The sequence below is a fragment of the Populus nigra genome, chromosome 19 (assembly GCF_951802175.1).
Source record: "Populus nigra chromosome 19, ddPopNigr1.1, whole genome shotgun sequence".
In the NCBI taxonomy this organism is placed as follows: Eukaryota; Viridiplantae; Streptophyta; class Magnoliopsida; order Malpighiales; family Salicaceae; genus Populus; species Populus nigra.
This window is the reverse complement of record NC_084870.1, coordinates 10,368,369-10,385,296: the sequence shown is the minus strand read 5'-3', so window position 1 is coordinate 10,385,296 and position 16,928 is coordinate 10,368,369. Positions and strand designations below refer to the sequence as shown.

Below are 16,928 nucleotides of genomic sequence, written 5' to 3'. Positions count from 1 at the left end.
ATGTTCGCTCCACGACATTAGGAATCCGTAGACTGTAACCACTTGAATCGTCATAAGCGACAAAATTTTGGGGAGAGAACAAACCTTGAACAACAGTAAAAATCACAAAATTTTTCCTACTCATTGCTAAATGACTGCTAAAAACACACGAGTTGTGGTGAGTTGCCTTCTTGGTACTGGGAACGTAGTAGAAGATATGTTTTAAATTGTTTTTTTTTTATGGATTATATATTAAGATAATATTTTTTATTTTTTAAAATTTATTTTTAATATAAACAAATTAAAATAATTTAAAAACACTAAAAAAAATAAATTTTTAACAAATAGCATTTTGATCTCATTACCAAGAAAAACATGTTAAGAAACCCGCTGCCACTCTACCAGGGCTATTTGCTGACAGTTTCCCAGTCACGTTTTTTATTGTGCACGGACTGTTTCTCGCCTTCACGTCTGTTTTTTTTTGTTTATAATTGTGGAAATAGATTTATCTCATCAGAACAAAGAAACAGATTTAATTTTATAGGACGAAAGGTGATCGCGGATACTATTGTTGGATGATTATGGAAATGCAAGGCTATGTGCTTAGAGAAACTAGCTATAATTATATAAGTATCTCTCATCTGAATTGAGGACCTTCACAACTTACTAATTTCATGTATGATTTTTCTTCTAAATTTCATAACAAAATTCATCATGCGACAATATATTTAAAGAGATCAATTATGTAATAGATTTGGGCCAGCATCATCACAAGTGGTCCAGAATATTGAAGCAAAGGGACGAAATTCTTAGACCCGAGAACGAGGGAATTCAAATTAAAAACAATTTTGTAAATAAATCAGCACCGCAACTAGAGCACCTTTCCCAGCCCGTCATTTTCACCACAGTCGAGTGAATTTAGCCTAAATGAAAAGGAAATTATAAAGAAAAGGAAACCTCCATGGAGCCATGGTTGCAACTTGCAAGTGATGGTACATCCAAGAAAAGGGAACCACTTATTCTGAGACGTGAAGTCACCCACTCACGATCTAAATTGACCCTGTGCCCCTCTCTTATTGGACTAGTTGTGTATCCCTCCCTTCTTGGCAAACTAGCCATGCCTCCCTTCCCCAACAACGTTAACTAACAAAAACAAATAAAAAAAAAAGGACTTTTACTGTATGTCTCTCCACGTAACACTATTTATTATAATATAATTTTTTTAATTTTTAATTTTTAATTTTATTTTATCATTCAACATTAAATTTATTGAAAATTAATATTTATCATCTTATTTAATATTTTTATGAAATTATAACAACTTATTGCTTAGATCACGAATTTAACTTAATTGAGTTCAGTTTTCTTTTAATTAATTTTTTTTTTACTTTTAATTAATTAAGAATTAGATTGATGATTTACCTCTACAACCCTAGAGCAATGAAGAAGGAGCACACTCCTACTCCTAGTAGACGAACATCGTGTACCCCACACACACACACACACACACACACACACACACACACACACACACACACACACACACGACTCACCGACCAATGATGCATGTCCATCATTACTGTTGTCCCGTGGGATGTGAATTCAGTATTTCAAACACATTATTGTTGTCCCGTGGGACATTTGACGGCGTAACACTTCAGGCCAAACGTTAGAAAAACTCTACCTCCAATAATTCACTTGTCGAGTAGATGCGCACCAGTTCCAAGACTGGTCCTTTGTCTAGGCCAAAATGTCTTAAGCAGTTCAAACCCATAAGTTATTTACGGGTCGTGTCTCCTCACCATTTTTTTTAAAATACTAATTAGCTATCTGCTAAACATATTTAATATATAAAAAAAGGGGCAAAAACGAAGACTATGGACAATATTATCTTTTTGATTCATTAAATATCTGCTTTTTTTTTGTTTTTCTTTTGCGTGATGGTAAACAAGCTTCTCATTTGCACACCATCTGAAGCATTTATGAAAAAAAGAAGCAGCAGAAGATACAATTATCACACTAATACTATTCTTGAGCTTTAGTTCCCATCTGAATCTGACCGCCATTTTCACCACTGACTTCCTTCCTCTGCTCATCCTTTAAAGCAGACCTCCACTTGAAAAAACTACCAAAGAGCACTTCCATATCCTCTAAAGTTCTACCTCGTGTCTCAGGCAAACATGCATAAAAGAACAGCCACGCCACGGCTGCAACTCCAGCGAAAAGGAAAAAGGATCCACCGATAGTTATAGCCTTGTACAGCAAAATAAAAGTTGTAGATATCACCCCGCTTGTCACTCTGTTAACCGCCACTCCCATACTTGTACCCTGAGCACGTAGTTTTAAGGGGAAAATCTCCGAGCTATATACCCAAGTTATCGGTCCCATTCCTATGGAGAAGAATGAAACATAAGCTAATACCATGGCAATTGATAATGCAACAGCCCATGGTAGTTTCTCATCTGAATGATCAATCATTGTCAGCCCGAATCCAAGGGTTGCTAGGGATAATACCATACCCCCAACACTACTTAAAAGCAATGGGCGTCGTCCGATCCTATCAAGTAAGAATGTGGCCACGAGGATGAAAACGGTCTTGGTGAATCCAACGGCTACAGTTGCTAGTAATTTATCATTGGATGACGTGATTCCAGCCTTTTCGAAGATCCTCGGACTGTACAAAACGACCGCGTCTATTCCTGAAGCTTGTTGGAAGAAATGAATACCGATCCCACAAATCAAAATGTGACGAACAGAAGGTGTGGGATAAATGAGTAATTCTTTCCAAACACCTTCACCATGACTCTGTTTTTGCACATGGACAATATCATCGTTGCAATCTTGAGGGATCCCGGCAGCTTCTTTTATTTCTGATAATCTTTGTTGGGATTCTTCTTTAGAATCAGAGGTTTTGTCAAGAACTTTCCTAGCTTCACCAAGGCGACCTTGCATGACTAGCCAACGTGGAGACTCGGGCATGCCTAAAACAACCAAAGCTAAGAAAACTGAAGGAATTGCTCCAATTCCAAGCATGAATCGCCAACCTAAGTTAGTTGGGAGCTTAGAGAAGGCATAATTGGATACATATCCTAGTAAGATCCCAGCATTTATGAATACCTGCACAAGATACAGAATCACAAAGGTGATGTTGATATCAAATCCCCAGATTTTAGTTTTTTTCAACATTCAAATTGCTAAAAGTGGGATTCTTGTGCATTTATTAGAATTTTAAGAGTACTAACTTTTCAAGGCTATTATTTACTCTTGGAAACCATTTTCAGTACATAATTACATATTAAACACCCAAACACTCATTCTATATCTCATAAAGAGAGAGTCCTTCTCTTTTTTAGATGTTCTAATATGTCTTTTATCAAAAAGTTTAAGAATTGATTGTAAAATTTTATTATTTTATCCCTTTATAAAAATTAAATTTACACTTTTTTTTATTTGACTACATTTATTTTTAAAATACAATAAAAAAATATATGAGTCGACAATACTTAATGCTTTTTCTTAATGCCTGTGAAAAATACTATAGAACTCTCTTACAAGATTTGAAATTAAATTAGCGAGAATACCATTTTATTTGCAATTTTTTAATCTCTCTTGTTTAAAAGAAATTGTAAAACACAAGTCTTAAAGCAACAATTTTTTTGGGAAAATTAAAGAAAATGTATTTAAATATATGTATACTTACTTCTGGGAATGAGGTGAGAAATCCACGGGAAGAGGCTGGAGAGACTTCAGCAGTGTAAACAGGGGCAATCATGAGGGCATAACCGACACCGACACCAGCGACAAAGCGACCAACCATGAGAAAGGCATAATTTGTGGCAAATCCCATGAGTATAGATCCAAGAAAGAAAATGGCTCCGGCCATCACAATTGTGTATCGACGACCAATCCGATCAGAGGTCCGGCCAGCAGCGGCTGAGCCAACAAGAGAGTACAAGTTAAGAGTTCCCACAAGCAATGCTACTTGCAAGTCACTGATTTTAAGGTCATCTTGGATGTAGATGTTGGCTCCACTCATTACTCCGATATCTATTGACAAAATATGATGGGAAACAAGCTGTTAGGATAATGATACAAAAATCAAGGCATGATTCACACAAAGACAAAAAACAATTGCAATAAAAAAAATTTAACAGCATTTTTTTTCTTAAGTTTCATTCTTCATTGAGGGCTAACACGGCTAGTTTAATTTCTTGAAATCTTTTTCTTGCAGCAATACATATCCAAGTGATGAAAGGGATAAGTAGAAGAAAAACAGTGAAAGCATTTGTATGATACCAAATGAATAATATTGGAAAAAGGAACGGCTTAAGAGAAAATAAAGTACTCACCATAACCAAGCAAGACTGAAGTCATGGAAGCTAAGGTTGCACAAGCAAAAGCAAATTTGTTTCGTTTTGGTTTCTTCACAGGATCAAAATCTGCAAGTGTTCTATCTAATGCGGGTTGCCTGGGATTGGCATCCCCTTCTGTGTTTTGACCTGTAGCCATGATATCTATGCCTAAACAACTTAAAGCGACGGAGAGACAGAGAGATGGTTTCAGCTAAGCAGTGCTAGTGTTATAGCCCTATGCACCATGAAAACTTGGAAGTGGGGGATGCGGTAAAGCTGGAGTTGCTGGTTAAATAGAGTCCAAAATTGGTTGACATCATCATTTTTGTAACCCGGTGACCGGTCTGGCTGGTCTCAAAGTAAACAACGTTAATCATCGTTGAACTTGAGGGGATTAGTATAGTGAATTTTTATATATATATATATATATATATATGAATTTTCAACGATTAAGTAAAAACTAATAGAAAGATAATTCACCAAACTTTTTTTTAATATTTGATGCGATATTCAAGGAAAGAATATTGATAATGAAAAAAATCCAATTTCAAAAGTACGTGAATTTTTAGTTATTATATATGTAAAATATGCATCATGTAATTAACTTCTGAATATTTATTATAAAAAAGTGTGCTTTGGTGATACCAATCTCTCTCTCTAGAAAGAAGTTGAAAACTGGAGCTGTGAAGAACATGAAAATATTAACCGGCCGGATGATAGCATGGTTAAAGCGACCACGCTCTCGAGCCTCTGTTACCACAGGATGCGTTCCAAGAACATCGACCTCGATCTAAATTGTTGCTAAGTGACAGCCAAATAATGAGTAAAGAAATGACTCCTCCATGATATGACAGAAACATGTGAACTGGATTTTTTATTAAAAGAAAAAAATTGATAATATGTTATGGCTGTGTACATGTTTCTTACTTCTTCTCTCTTTTTTTCATATCCACCTTACAAATTACATATTTATTTAACTTGACTCACGTTAGATCCTAGTCATTAATTAGATAGATTAATTTATATCAATAACAAAATTTAAATAATATTATTTTAAAAAAATAAATAAAACAACTAAAATTATCTCAGATACTTGCAACCCGTGAAATACTAGACACGAGAACTTGATCAAAAAGATAAAATCCAAAACAAAAGTAAAAGTTGGAGATGAAATCGAGTATAAAAAAAACAACTTACAAGAGTTTGCAGGGAAAAAAAACAATAATCAAGAGTAAGGATAAAATCTGATAAAAAAAATAATGGAGGGTGAATTCAAAAAAAAAATCAAATAAAAAAATTATCTCGGATTCTATAAATAGCAATTAAAGAATGGAAACCAAATTTGACAAGGCAAGAATTTGAATAAGGATGAAATTGCAATACAATTTTAATTTTATAAATTATTTAAAATAAAACAAATAATAACAAAAAAAACATGGACAAAAGAAAAAAAAAGTAAGTTTAATGACTAATCTGAAAGATTGCAGGACAAATGAAAAGATCGAGGAAAAGAAAGCAAAGAAATCGACAACAAACCAACAAACTTATCCATACACGTGGCTAGTTTTTCATAAAGAACACGCCGAGACGCATTGAAAGCAACCTTGAAACGGAAATTTTGGCAACCTGAATTAGTTGCATGCATCGTTCTAAGATAACGGAGCGGTTAATACATGTACAACATGTGTTGGTGTGTTTTTTTTTCATTCGTTTTTATTTATTAAAGTACTTCAATGACTTCAACTCAACTCATTAATTGCAAAAAAAAAAAAAAAACCAACCAACAACAAAATAACACAAATATCTTTTAACCCAAGAGTTCGATTATTTGACATAAAAGGAGTCAAGGTATTTTTACCGTGAAAAAAAAAATTACAAACAGGCCTTCCATTTGCAAAAAATTAGTTTTTTTTCTTTATGTATAGGATAGATATATTATTTTACTACATATTTTTTTCTATGTACAGAAGTAACCATCAATAAAAGGAAAAAAAATATTTCTCTTAAAGAGTAATGATATAAATTCACTATACAATTAAAATGTAAAATACCTCTCTTCTCTCCGATCAATTTTAGAATATTAAAATTGTTTTAATGCAAAGATTATTTTACCCTAACTAAAAATTACTATTTATTTTAATAATAAACCGTGTCCAGATGAACTGTGTTTTCCCCTTCTCTCTCTCTTTTGAAGTCAAGCAAGTCAACGAGAGGAGACGTTAAAATCAAAAGAGGGGGCACACAAAATGACACAACATCTCTTACTCAAATTTGTTGACAAGGGGCTCTCGAAATCTCTTTGATTTTTCCAGAGGTCAACAAAGACGTGCTGATCTATCAAGATACAAGATAGGCCCCACACACAAGGACCCCACACCTGCAATTTGCACACGTCCCAGCTCTTCCCATCAATGATTGCTTGCTATTCCTTACTTGAAACAATGAATTATTTGTTTTTTCTATTCATAATTCAATGGACCCTGTAGAAATACGCATTGCAATGCTTAAATTCAGATTATTCTTCATCGTCCTCTACGTACATGATTAATCTTCAATTTATTTTGTTTTTATGTGCAAATGATCTTAATTAAGAATAATATTCTCAAGTAATTAGTAACTACCATAATTTTTTATGAAAATAGACGGCTTTAATTAAGAACAAGTATTTATGATTTTTTATTTCAGGTACTTAAGTTTAGGAATCAAATACGGTCCTAAAATTTCTTGAATCTTTTTTCTATGTCGTTGAAATATAAATCCACCTTCCTTGGAATGAACGCAATGTCTTTTGACTAGATTAAGAGCTTGTTTGCTAAAAAATAATTTTTTTATTTAATTTTTTTATTGTTTTTGAATGGTGTTGTGAAGTGTTTTTATTAAAAATAAATTTTTTATAAAATAAAAAATATTATTTTAATAAATTTTATATAAAAAACATTTTAAAAACAATCATTACAACACTAACAAACAAAGTTTAAATATAAAATTTGACCAAGAGTGTGTAACGTTCAAAACATACCATCACCATGCTGGCTCATCGAAGATTAAACTGGATTAATATTGTTTATTCGTAGTCTAGAAAATTGATTTCATTGACTTACTGTGTCAGCAGTCTTGACAAGAGAGAGGGTATGTTGTCACCATTTGACAAGCTGGCTCTGGACGCTACCGACCATGTTTTATATTAATCAATCATGTTTTACTCCATAGCAAGGCATTATTATAAAAACACTAACGATAAGGACAACCCAATTAAAAAAGAATCTGTATGATTTATGAGTTACATTTTATAGTATTCTTCAGGCAGATCCTGTTACGTTTTTTTAATAAAAAAAATGCTTGTTTGATGAAGATCATCGGCGGTATTTTGGCATACATGTTCAGCATACATTGCGTCCCCGTCTTGTATTAGTTGTGTATTAGTTGGATTTAATTTAATCTCTTACGCTAATAGACTTCTTCATTTCCTTTTTTTTTTTAATTGAATTCCCAAGAAAAGGTTTGAAACTTTAATATGAAGAGGTAGTGTATGTACACAGCTTTGGGCCATCACAATTAATCAGTGCCTGTATATTTGGTATTATAATCATACCTGCAACCCAATCTGCTTCAAGCTGGTCCTGCTCTTGCTTCATATTTATATATATATTGGAGTTCTTCAACTAATTGGGTGACACATGAACATGAATTTCTCTAGATTTGGTTTGGAAACTGAAAAGGACAGGCAAACCGGGTTTAATTTGTGGCTAATCCTCTCGCGTCCATCTCTCTTTCAACAAGGTTCATGGCTCATATCTCCTCTCAGAAGATTGCATAGATTTTAGCAAATCTACTGCGATACAATATACCCAAGCTGGAATTAAGAATATGTACTTAATCAAATATCATGCATTCTGTGCAGATTGTAAATCTCCTTCTGCTAATGGGATACTTAAACTAAAACAAAAACAAGTTTATATATATATATATATATATATATATATATATATATATATATATATAAACAGCAAGAGTTTATTAATTGAACCCAGGGGTATCCATGGAGGTTAACTAGATAATATAATATCCCTGAACATGCAGGGGTTTAATAAGATTATATGCATATCAAACCCCGAACGAACGAGACTGAAATGCCTAAATCCAATTATTATATTTGAATATACTATATGTACATATGTATGTGTTAAAAGAGAGCACGGCTCTTAGCCACGTATCTCTATAGATGGGTCATGTTATCTTTTAAAATCTAAGACGAGGACACTTTTTATCGCGACTCATTGTCCTTTAATTAGAGCTTTTATTTTCAAATAGTCCAAAACTTTAAACAACAAATACATTGATCGTCTTACTTTTATATGGACTCCTCCATTTGGGTTCAATATTTTATAAACTGCCTTGCATTCTATGGCAAGTAATATTCTCCTTCATAAGAAAAACTATCTTCTTCCTCTCTAAGGTTTACGTGTCAGAGTTTTTAAATCTGACTCGGTGATCAACTCAGTTTAAAATTCAGATTATAAGTTTTAATTGAGTTAGCAAGTTAATTTTAATTTTTTTAATAAATTAAAATGATATCATTTTAGTTTTTAAAAAATAATCAATAAATTATAACTAGATTTTTTATTAAATTTTAACAGATCAATCAAATCACTGAGTCAACTTATTAAATCATCTAAATTTTTATTTTTTTTATATTTTTTAAACTCAGTCAGTTTCATATTCATTCCTGAATCAACTTAATTTTAAACCTATGATACTTGAAATATAAACTCCTCTACTATCATTATTAACTAGAGAATTGACAGGTCTTTTAAATCCATAAAAGGGACAGGTGCTCCCATTAACTCCTTCTCGACTTTCTGAACTTTTCAATCTATACTAGCCTTGAAAAAGCCATAATTTTTTAGAGGTTTTCATCAACATCGTCAATGTTCATGCTAATTGCAGTTGTTAAGAATTAGACTAGTGAACATGGTCAGAACAAGTGCTTACTAATTAAAAAATAACCCAAGAATTAGACTAGTATTTATACAAGTTTAGTTTCCAAGTATATAAATTTATGTATCATGGAAAATATACAATCAAAGCTAAAATTAATATATATAAAAATTGTAGCATGCATATTAAATACATAACCAAAATTACATAAGAGATTGAAACATAATCCTAATATATATACTTAAATTATATATTATTAAAACAAAACTAGTGTAAAACACTTGTTGAATTATTTAGAGGTTTATAAAGCTGAAAATTATTGATATCAGGAATGAATTTTTTATCTTTAAGATTTTATTATCTCTCTCACTTGGTGTAAAAAATAATTGTAGTAAATCTCTCAAGATTTAAACACCGTCATTTTATTTAGATGTATTTCTAAATAAAATTCATGAACACATGAAAATAAACTCAAGTATCTATCAACAAAACTGGACTTAAACTTTAGATTACGAGGAAAACCAAAGTTTAAAAACAGAGAAGAAAATCTTAAAAATTGATAAGAAAATCTTAAAAATTGATATGATGAAAAAAACTCTTTTTACAATTTTTTTTGTAGTAAATGTTTGAAGCCAACACTGATAAGGATTAATTTTGATAAATATCAAAATAAATTTTCAACACCGCCACCTATAAAGGAGCAAGCCGGCCCGTCAATCTCTTGATACTAAATTAGCTTATTATATATGTTATTTTTGGAAAAACTATAACATGACATACCATAATATATGCTACATCAAAGATCGTTACAACTTAAATCCAGCTTCACAAAATCTGGACAGAACACGACAACTATCAAATTTAGTTACTCATTGTTATTTTGCTGGTCACAATATAAAATCACAAGTATTTTGATTATGAACAGCTCGATAAAAACATGAAATCATGCACAATACAGATGCATGTCAACATCTTGGTTCGAACTGGACTCTGATTTATGAAATAATTTTGGTTACATGATTGTAACCGTAAAAAGGGAAAAAGTGGATGTCCATGTCTCTGCCCTGTTCACATCATCGATTTTGATCTTGCACAGTGATATTATAACGACTTGGTCTAGAAACAAGCTTTAGAACCAATTCGGCAGAAAATTTAATGTCGACAAGTTCCTGCATTCATGCCTCCACTAGACAGGCCATTTGCGCCTAAAATCCTCCATTTCCTCGTTACTTTCGGACCATTTTCCTTTTTCTTTTCTTCTTTTTTATCTTACATTTCTTTTCGTTTTAATCTTGAAAGAAGTTAGAGTTTTTTTTTTTTTTTGGTTTTTATAAAGACTGCAGAATATTAAACTTGTAAAGAGATCCTCTATCCGATGTTATATGGATTGATTTAAACATTGTTGCTTCTACAAGAAGAAATCATGAACGGATATCAATTTTTTTATAATTCGAAATTACAGGTTCTGGTAATATCTGGTATGCATTCTATTCATATTAATTTCAGCCGTGCATATGTTCGAACTCGATGGATGCATGCTCTTTTATACAATGATATTTTTCAAGTGTAAATGACCTCTCTGTGAAATAAAAGCATTTTGCATTTTGTCTTCTAACTATCTCTATCTTACCTTAAGAGCATGATGCCTTAGTAGCTTCTAATAAATTCTAGTAGCGAAACTGATTTTTTTTTTTTTCTTTTTTAACTTAAACTGATATGATCGTTGTCTGAAAAATATATATTTGCAAACTAAGTTTAAGGTTATCCTGGTAATTATACATTGACTAAGCCAGTGAGAATTAAAATTATTATGAATTGTCTAATTCAACGTGGATAACTTGATTATAAACATAGTGAAGAGATGAATTTAGTTTTGACGGTGAGAACTGGTGGTACGGTACTTTAAAAAAAAAGCCTTTTCCATATATAAAATTAAAAAATAATCCTTTATCCATAATGGATAAATTAAACAATCACTTATGGAAATAATATTTGGAATATAAAATCCAAAGAGTGTAGCTTAATTGCTCGGATTCTAATTTTTTTTTTAAGAAGTCACTAGTTTAAATTCTACAAACTTCAGAGCCACTGGAAACATACATGGTTGTTAACTTCAGTACCTGTAAGATTAATTGAGGCGTGTCCAAACTGACCCAGATATCTACGTTAATCTAAAAAAATTATTTAGATTATAATAAAAAATGATAAATCTTAGAAATCTTTCCTTGATTGCTTTTAGCAAATCAATTTTTTTTTTATGAGTCCTTCCTTCAGATTCATAATGAGAACAATCACTCTACTGTACTAAGGTAGGGAATCAATACATGAATTGTAAAAATTAACCTTACTTGAGAAATCAATTTTCCTAGCGAGGAATTTTAGCTCCAAAATTCCTCTCTTAAAAATCAGTGACATAATTTATAGTGCCAAAATGTCATCAGTTATTTTGTAAGTATATATAGGTAAATAAAACGTAACAACATGGGCCATTATAAAACCAGTTGGGCTCATAGCAGTTGTCACTGTTGTATTGAAAGTGAACTTGGACAAATAATTAGGACAGAGACCTTTGATCATGAAAATGTGTCCCTGTGTGCCTTTGGAAACAGTTTGAAATGTGACCATCCATGGCTGCATTAAGTAAATTATTTAACTTCGTGGGTTTTTCCTGTAGCTCATCCATAGTGGAATATATTTAGGGCTACAGTATAATTTTACTATTAATCCTTTAATTTTTAAAGTTTTATTTATGAATCCTTTAATTTTTAAAGTTTTATTTATGATGTGAGATGATTTTGCACACGATCAATTTGTAATTCTTGTATTATTTTAGATTAACATCATCTTTTAATTTTATAATAACAAAGAAATTACCGTGTTGCTTTTAAAAAGTAAACAAGTAAAACTTTTGGTCCAAAGATCGTATAGTAATTTTAATTTTATCATGAACAGTTAAATTATGCATGTACCTTTATTATGTATATTTGTTAGCCTTGGCTTTAGGGTCTTGATTGTCATTTTCTAATAGTTTTTTTGCTATTGTTATTAATTTCTAGGGGCATTTTTGTTTTTTTAGCTTTGACTTCAAGAGCTTGGTTGTAATTTCATAAAGTTTTTTTTTGTTGTTTAGTCGTAAGGGTATTTTTGTTTTTGTACTCATAAAAAAAAGAATATTAACAAGTGTTAGCTGCTTTACCGCCTTCAGGCGGCGCGTGCGGCTGATGATAGTAGTTGAAATCAAGTTTTCACTACATCATTCGATGCATCTCGACATCTTCTTTCTCTATAGATTACTCGTGTATAGTAGTGAGGTCTGGTTTAACACCAATTGATTGTTCTTTATTTTATTTCTTTTCCTTCTCTTTCTTTCTTGGATTGCATGTTGGTCATGCAAAAATTATATTAGCCCTTCAATTTCTTTTTTCTTTTGATTCAGTCCCTCTTATCTTAATTGCAATTGTTTTATTTACATTGATTGTGTCTAATCATATTTTATTTTGTTCCTAATTGTTTGATTTTGTTAGTTTTTTTATCAGATTTGATTCTTATTTTTTTTAATTGCTATATTTTTTGTTTTCAATCATTTTCTTGATTTATTTATTTTTTTCAATTCCATCCATGAGCATTTCTTTTCATTGAATTTTTATGTCAAGTTTGATTTATTTGTTTGATGAATATTATTTTTTTATTCTTTACACCATTTTTTTAATCATTTTTTATTCTTTTTTAATTTTATCATGAATAGTTAAATTACACATATACCTTTACCATGCATATTTGTTAGCCTTGGTTTTAGGGGTTTGATTGTCATTTTCTAATAGTTTTTTTGCTATTGTTATTTATTTCTAGGGGCATTTTTGTTTTTTTAGCTTTGACTTCAAGAGCTTGATTGTAATTTCATAAAGTTTTTTTTTGTTGTTTAGGTATTTTTGTTTTTGTACTTATAAAAAAAAGAATGTTAACATGTGTTAGCCACTTTACCGCCTTCAGGCGACGCGTGCGGCTGATGATAGTAGTTGAAATCAAGCTTTCACTACATCATTCGATGCATCTCGACATCTTCTCTCTATAGATTACTCGTGTATAGTAGTGAGGTCTGGTTTAACACCAATTGATTGTTCTTTATTTTATTTCTTTTCCTTCTCTTTCTTTCTTGGATTGCATGTTGGTCATGCAAAAATTGTATTAGCCCTTCAATTTCTTTTTTCTTTTGATTCAGTCCCTCTTATCTTAATTGCAATTGTTTTATTTACATTGATTGTTTCTAATCATATTTTATTTTGTTCCTGATTGTTTGATTTTATTAGTTTTTTTTATCAGATTTGATTCTTATTTTTTTTAATTGCTATATTTTTTGTTTTCAATCATTTTCTTGATTTATTTATTTTTTTCAATTCCATCCTCGAGCATTTCTTTTCATTGAATTTTTATGTCAAGTTTGATTTATTTGTTTGATGAATATTATTTTTTTTATTCTTTACACCAATTTTTTAATTATTTTTTTATTCTTTTTTAATTTGTTTTTTAATGTTTTTTTCTTTACACCTTTTGTTTTTAAAAATTTATTATATACAAACTAAGAAAATTATGTTTCATTGTAAAAATTATAACATTATTTAATTTTCAACTACGTTAAAAATCAGCTTGAGATCTTACATATTTTTATTAATGTATATGATAAAAATCAGCCTGCATATGTTTTATTATATGTAAGTGTTGATTTTTTTATTTACGGTTATATTTTTTACTTAATATAAAAAAACACATTAATTCTTGTGTTGAAAAAAAATTATTTCACCTGCAGCTAGACGAGTTAAATAAACACGTTAATATTTTGTTTTTTGTATTTATTGATATAAATAATTTTCATAAATTTTTTTAATTAATAATTAAAATTAAAAAACTTGCATATTTATTTTTTATTAAATAAAATTTATCTAACCCGTGACTAAGTACTTTTAGTCAAAAACTCGTGCCCTGGACTTTTCCATAGCTTGCCACTTTTGACCACATGAGCGCAGACCACCTTTGCATATCTCTTGGAAACAATTGAAGTGAAGGATTTGAATCATTCTTTAATTTTTATCCTCTGTTTTCTTTATATTCTATCCTCTCAATCATCAAAACAAGTTCTTGATTAATTAGCATGATTCGACTTTGCACTGAGCATTTTCCTAGTACGAGAGGACATTTGATTCCCAAGTTTGGTAAATCTGGACGCTACAGCTCAACCGAGATCGACTGATCAGTCAGGAGGCAAAAATCATTTTCAAGTTCAAGATCAGTAGGGCTACTGATATTGGAGATATATAGTTAATAAAGAATAATTAAAGAAAACAAACTTATAATAAGATTTTAATAGTTTAAATATCATCACATATTAAATGATGTAACGTGAAAGCTTTCAACTAGAGATTCTAAATCTAAGTGTTGTTCATTGAACATCATATATCTAATATTAGATCGATCGATCCTGGCTCAAGTTTAATCGTCTAGATTCCTTTGAGGGCAACCATGCAAGATCTTTGTGTTCTGTTTCAAATTTTACGACAAGAACTGCAACGCTTGCCGATGAGGTATTTATTGTCCGCATAAATTATAATCTCAAATTTGAAATTAAAGAAGATTGCGATAGAGAGATTTCAAATTTGATTAAAAACGAATTTAATCTCAATAGATAGAAACTGATAACTTGTTTAAAAATTAATATAAAATCATTTTAGGAATTACACCTAATAACTTAAATTATAAAATTAAAACATTTACCAATATAATATCAAAGTCTCTTTAATCAAATCAAAGGGAGTTTCGATTCCAAATAATTTCATCATTTTCAACAGTCACAACTTCATTTCATGCTTCTCTGAAAATTAAGTGTTTGGGAAAAATTATTTGAATGTATTTTTAAATAAAAAAAATACTCTTAAAAAGTAATCTACGCTGCAGTAACAATCACATAGATAGGTATAGAGGTAAAATTGTTTCATTTCTTGGAATTCATGTGCCTCTGGAACTTACAAAATTGCTCTCTTGCTTTATTATTTCAAGTTGGGTACAATAATGTGCGTTCTCTCCATGTGCCTCGTTGCGGGGCTTGGAAAGGGACGCCTCGAAAGCTTGCCTTTTCCACCATCAAGGGGTGGTCATTTTTACCACATTGAAGAGGCCGCCTAAGTCTCTGTCTTTTCATAGACTACAAGAATTTTCCTAGAAATGAAATGCAAAATCCCACGACCTCACAAAGCTCCACCACCCCTTTCCTTTTGCAACGTGATACTGATCTCTCGCCTGCTAAAGTCCATCGCCGTTGTCTTTTCTATTCAGCTACCACTCCCAGTTTTTATTTCCCATGTTGGTTAGAAACTGAACTTGGACTCTCCTTAGAGGGCACCGGAAATCAACAGAAGATACTTGAGATTTTGTAGAATTTGACTGCTTGCCCTAATTTCTTTGACAAAATCTTAAGGGGATAGAATCTCCAAAAGCGAAAGCTCATTAGGTGGAAAATGACGCCGGTTTCATGGAAAGAACGGGTTAGACAATCTTGTGGTTTTAACCAACCTTATCACCTCATAAAACCAAAGTCATACCACCCATTTTTTTCTTCCATCAACTTGGTATGTTTATATCCTTTTTACTAAAAAATTAAGCTATTTTCACACCAATTTTTGTCTACTGATATGATATTTATATTTAGATTGATATGTTTATATGCAGAAGGCTCCATTCTCCTCGTTTTCTTTTGAGTTCAAACACAGCATACTAATTTATTTAAACTTATTTGTCATCTAAACTAAGGCTGAAGGAATCCTTGAAGGCGTATAATTAAGATTTTTTTTTAATTCTATATTTACTCGTTGAAGTCCGAACCCCCTCTGTTTCCTCAGCTCGCATCTCTAGAAGTTGGTCAACGAACGATTGCTTGGGGAGTTGAATCTGTAGACAATATATAAGTAAGCAAATCCTTACGGCTATAGAATAATAATATATTCATATCGAATTTAATATTTTGCGGATAAATGGAAACCTATAAAACAATTCATTCATCTGTGGACTTAGGATTCTCAATTTCTCATAATGGTTTTACTTTTAGATTTTCTTGCTGCTGAAGATTAGATAATCCAGTCAGTAAGAATCTCTACTAATTATTTTCTCCTTGGCCGAGTTGAATTGATCAAACATAAACAGTACATGCCACCTTGGAGATCTCTGTCAATTCCTTTGTTTCTAAGTTCAAGTAAAAAAAAAAAAAACAACTCTAAAGCGTAAAACTCAATTAATTAATTAATTCTTGAGTTTGCTTCTTAAAAATTATTAGTTCGAGTATCATAAATTTCAGGACCACTGAAGATTTACATAGTCATTAACTTCAGAACCTTGAAAAATTAGTTGGGATGCGTGTAAGCTGACCCGAACAACCATGATTAAAAAAAAAAAATCAAAATATATTATAATTATACTACGAGGAATAAAATTATGTGGATAACCAGTTTTCAAAGACATGGAAAAATGAACTAGAAAAGAAAATTCCAATTATTTCATATATAATTGAAAAACACAGTCCGACATGACAAATTAATTTGATAATTCGTTAACTCCAAATCATTTTAATAAAAAAACTGAGTTGATTGATCAACTTATGAATTGATCTGGCAACTT

At 31.1% G+C, this 16,928-nt stretch overlaps 1 protein-coding gene across 1 annotated transcript; it reads right to left on the bottom strand.

Moving 5' to 3' along the window:
• Nucleotides 1-1,855: 1,855 nt before the first annotated feature.
• Nucleotides 1,856-4,606, bottom strand: LOC133680249 (polyol transporter 5-like). Its single transcript, XM_062103061.1, has 3 exons — nt 4,329-4,606; nt 3,680-4,026; nt 1,856-3,096 (listed from the first exon to the last, which is right to left on the bottom strand). Exons 1-3 carry the CDS (start codon nt 4,486-4,488, stop codon nt 2,005-2,007), a joined length of 1,599 nt encoding a protein of 532 aa, XP_061959045.1. The 5' UTR covers nt 4,489-4,606; the 3' UTR covers nt 1,856-2,004.
• Between the last annotated feature and the right edge of the window lie 12,322 nt (nt 4,607-16,928).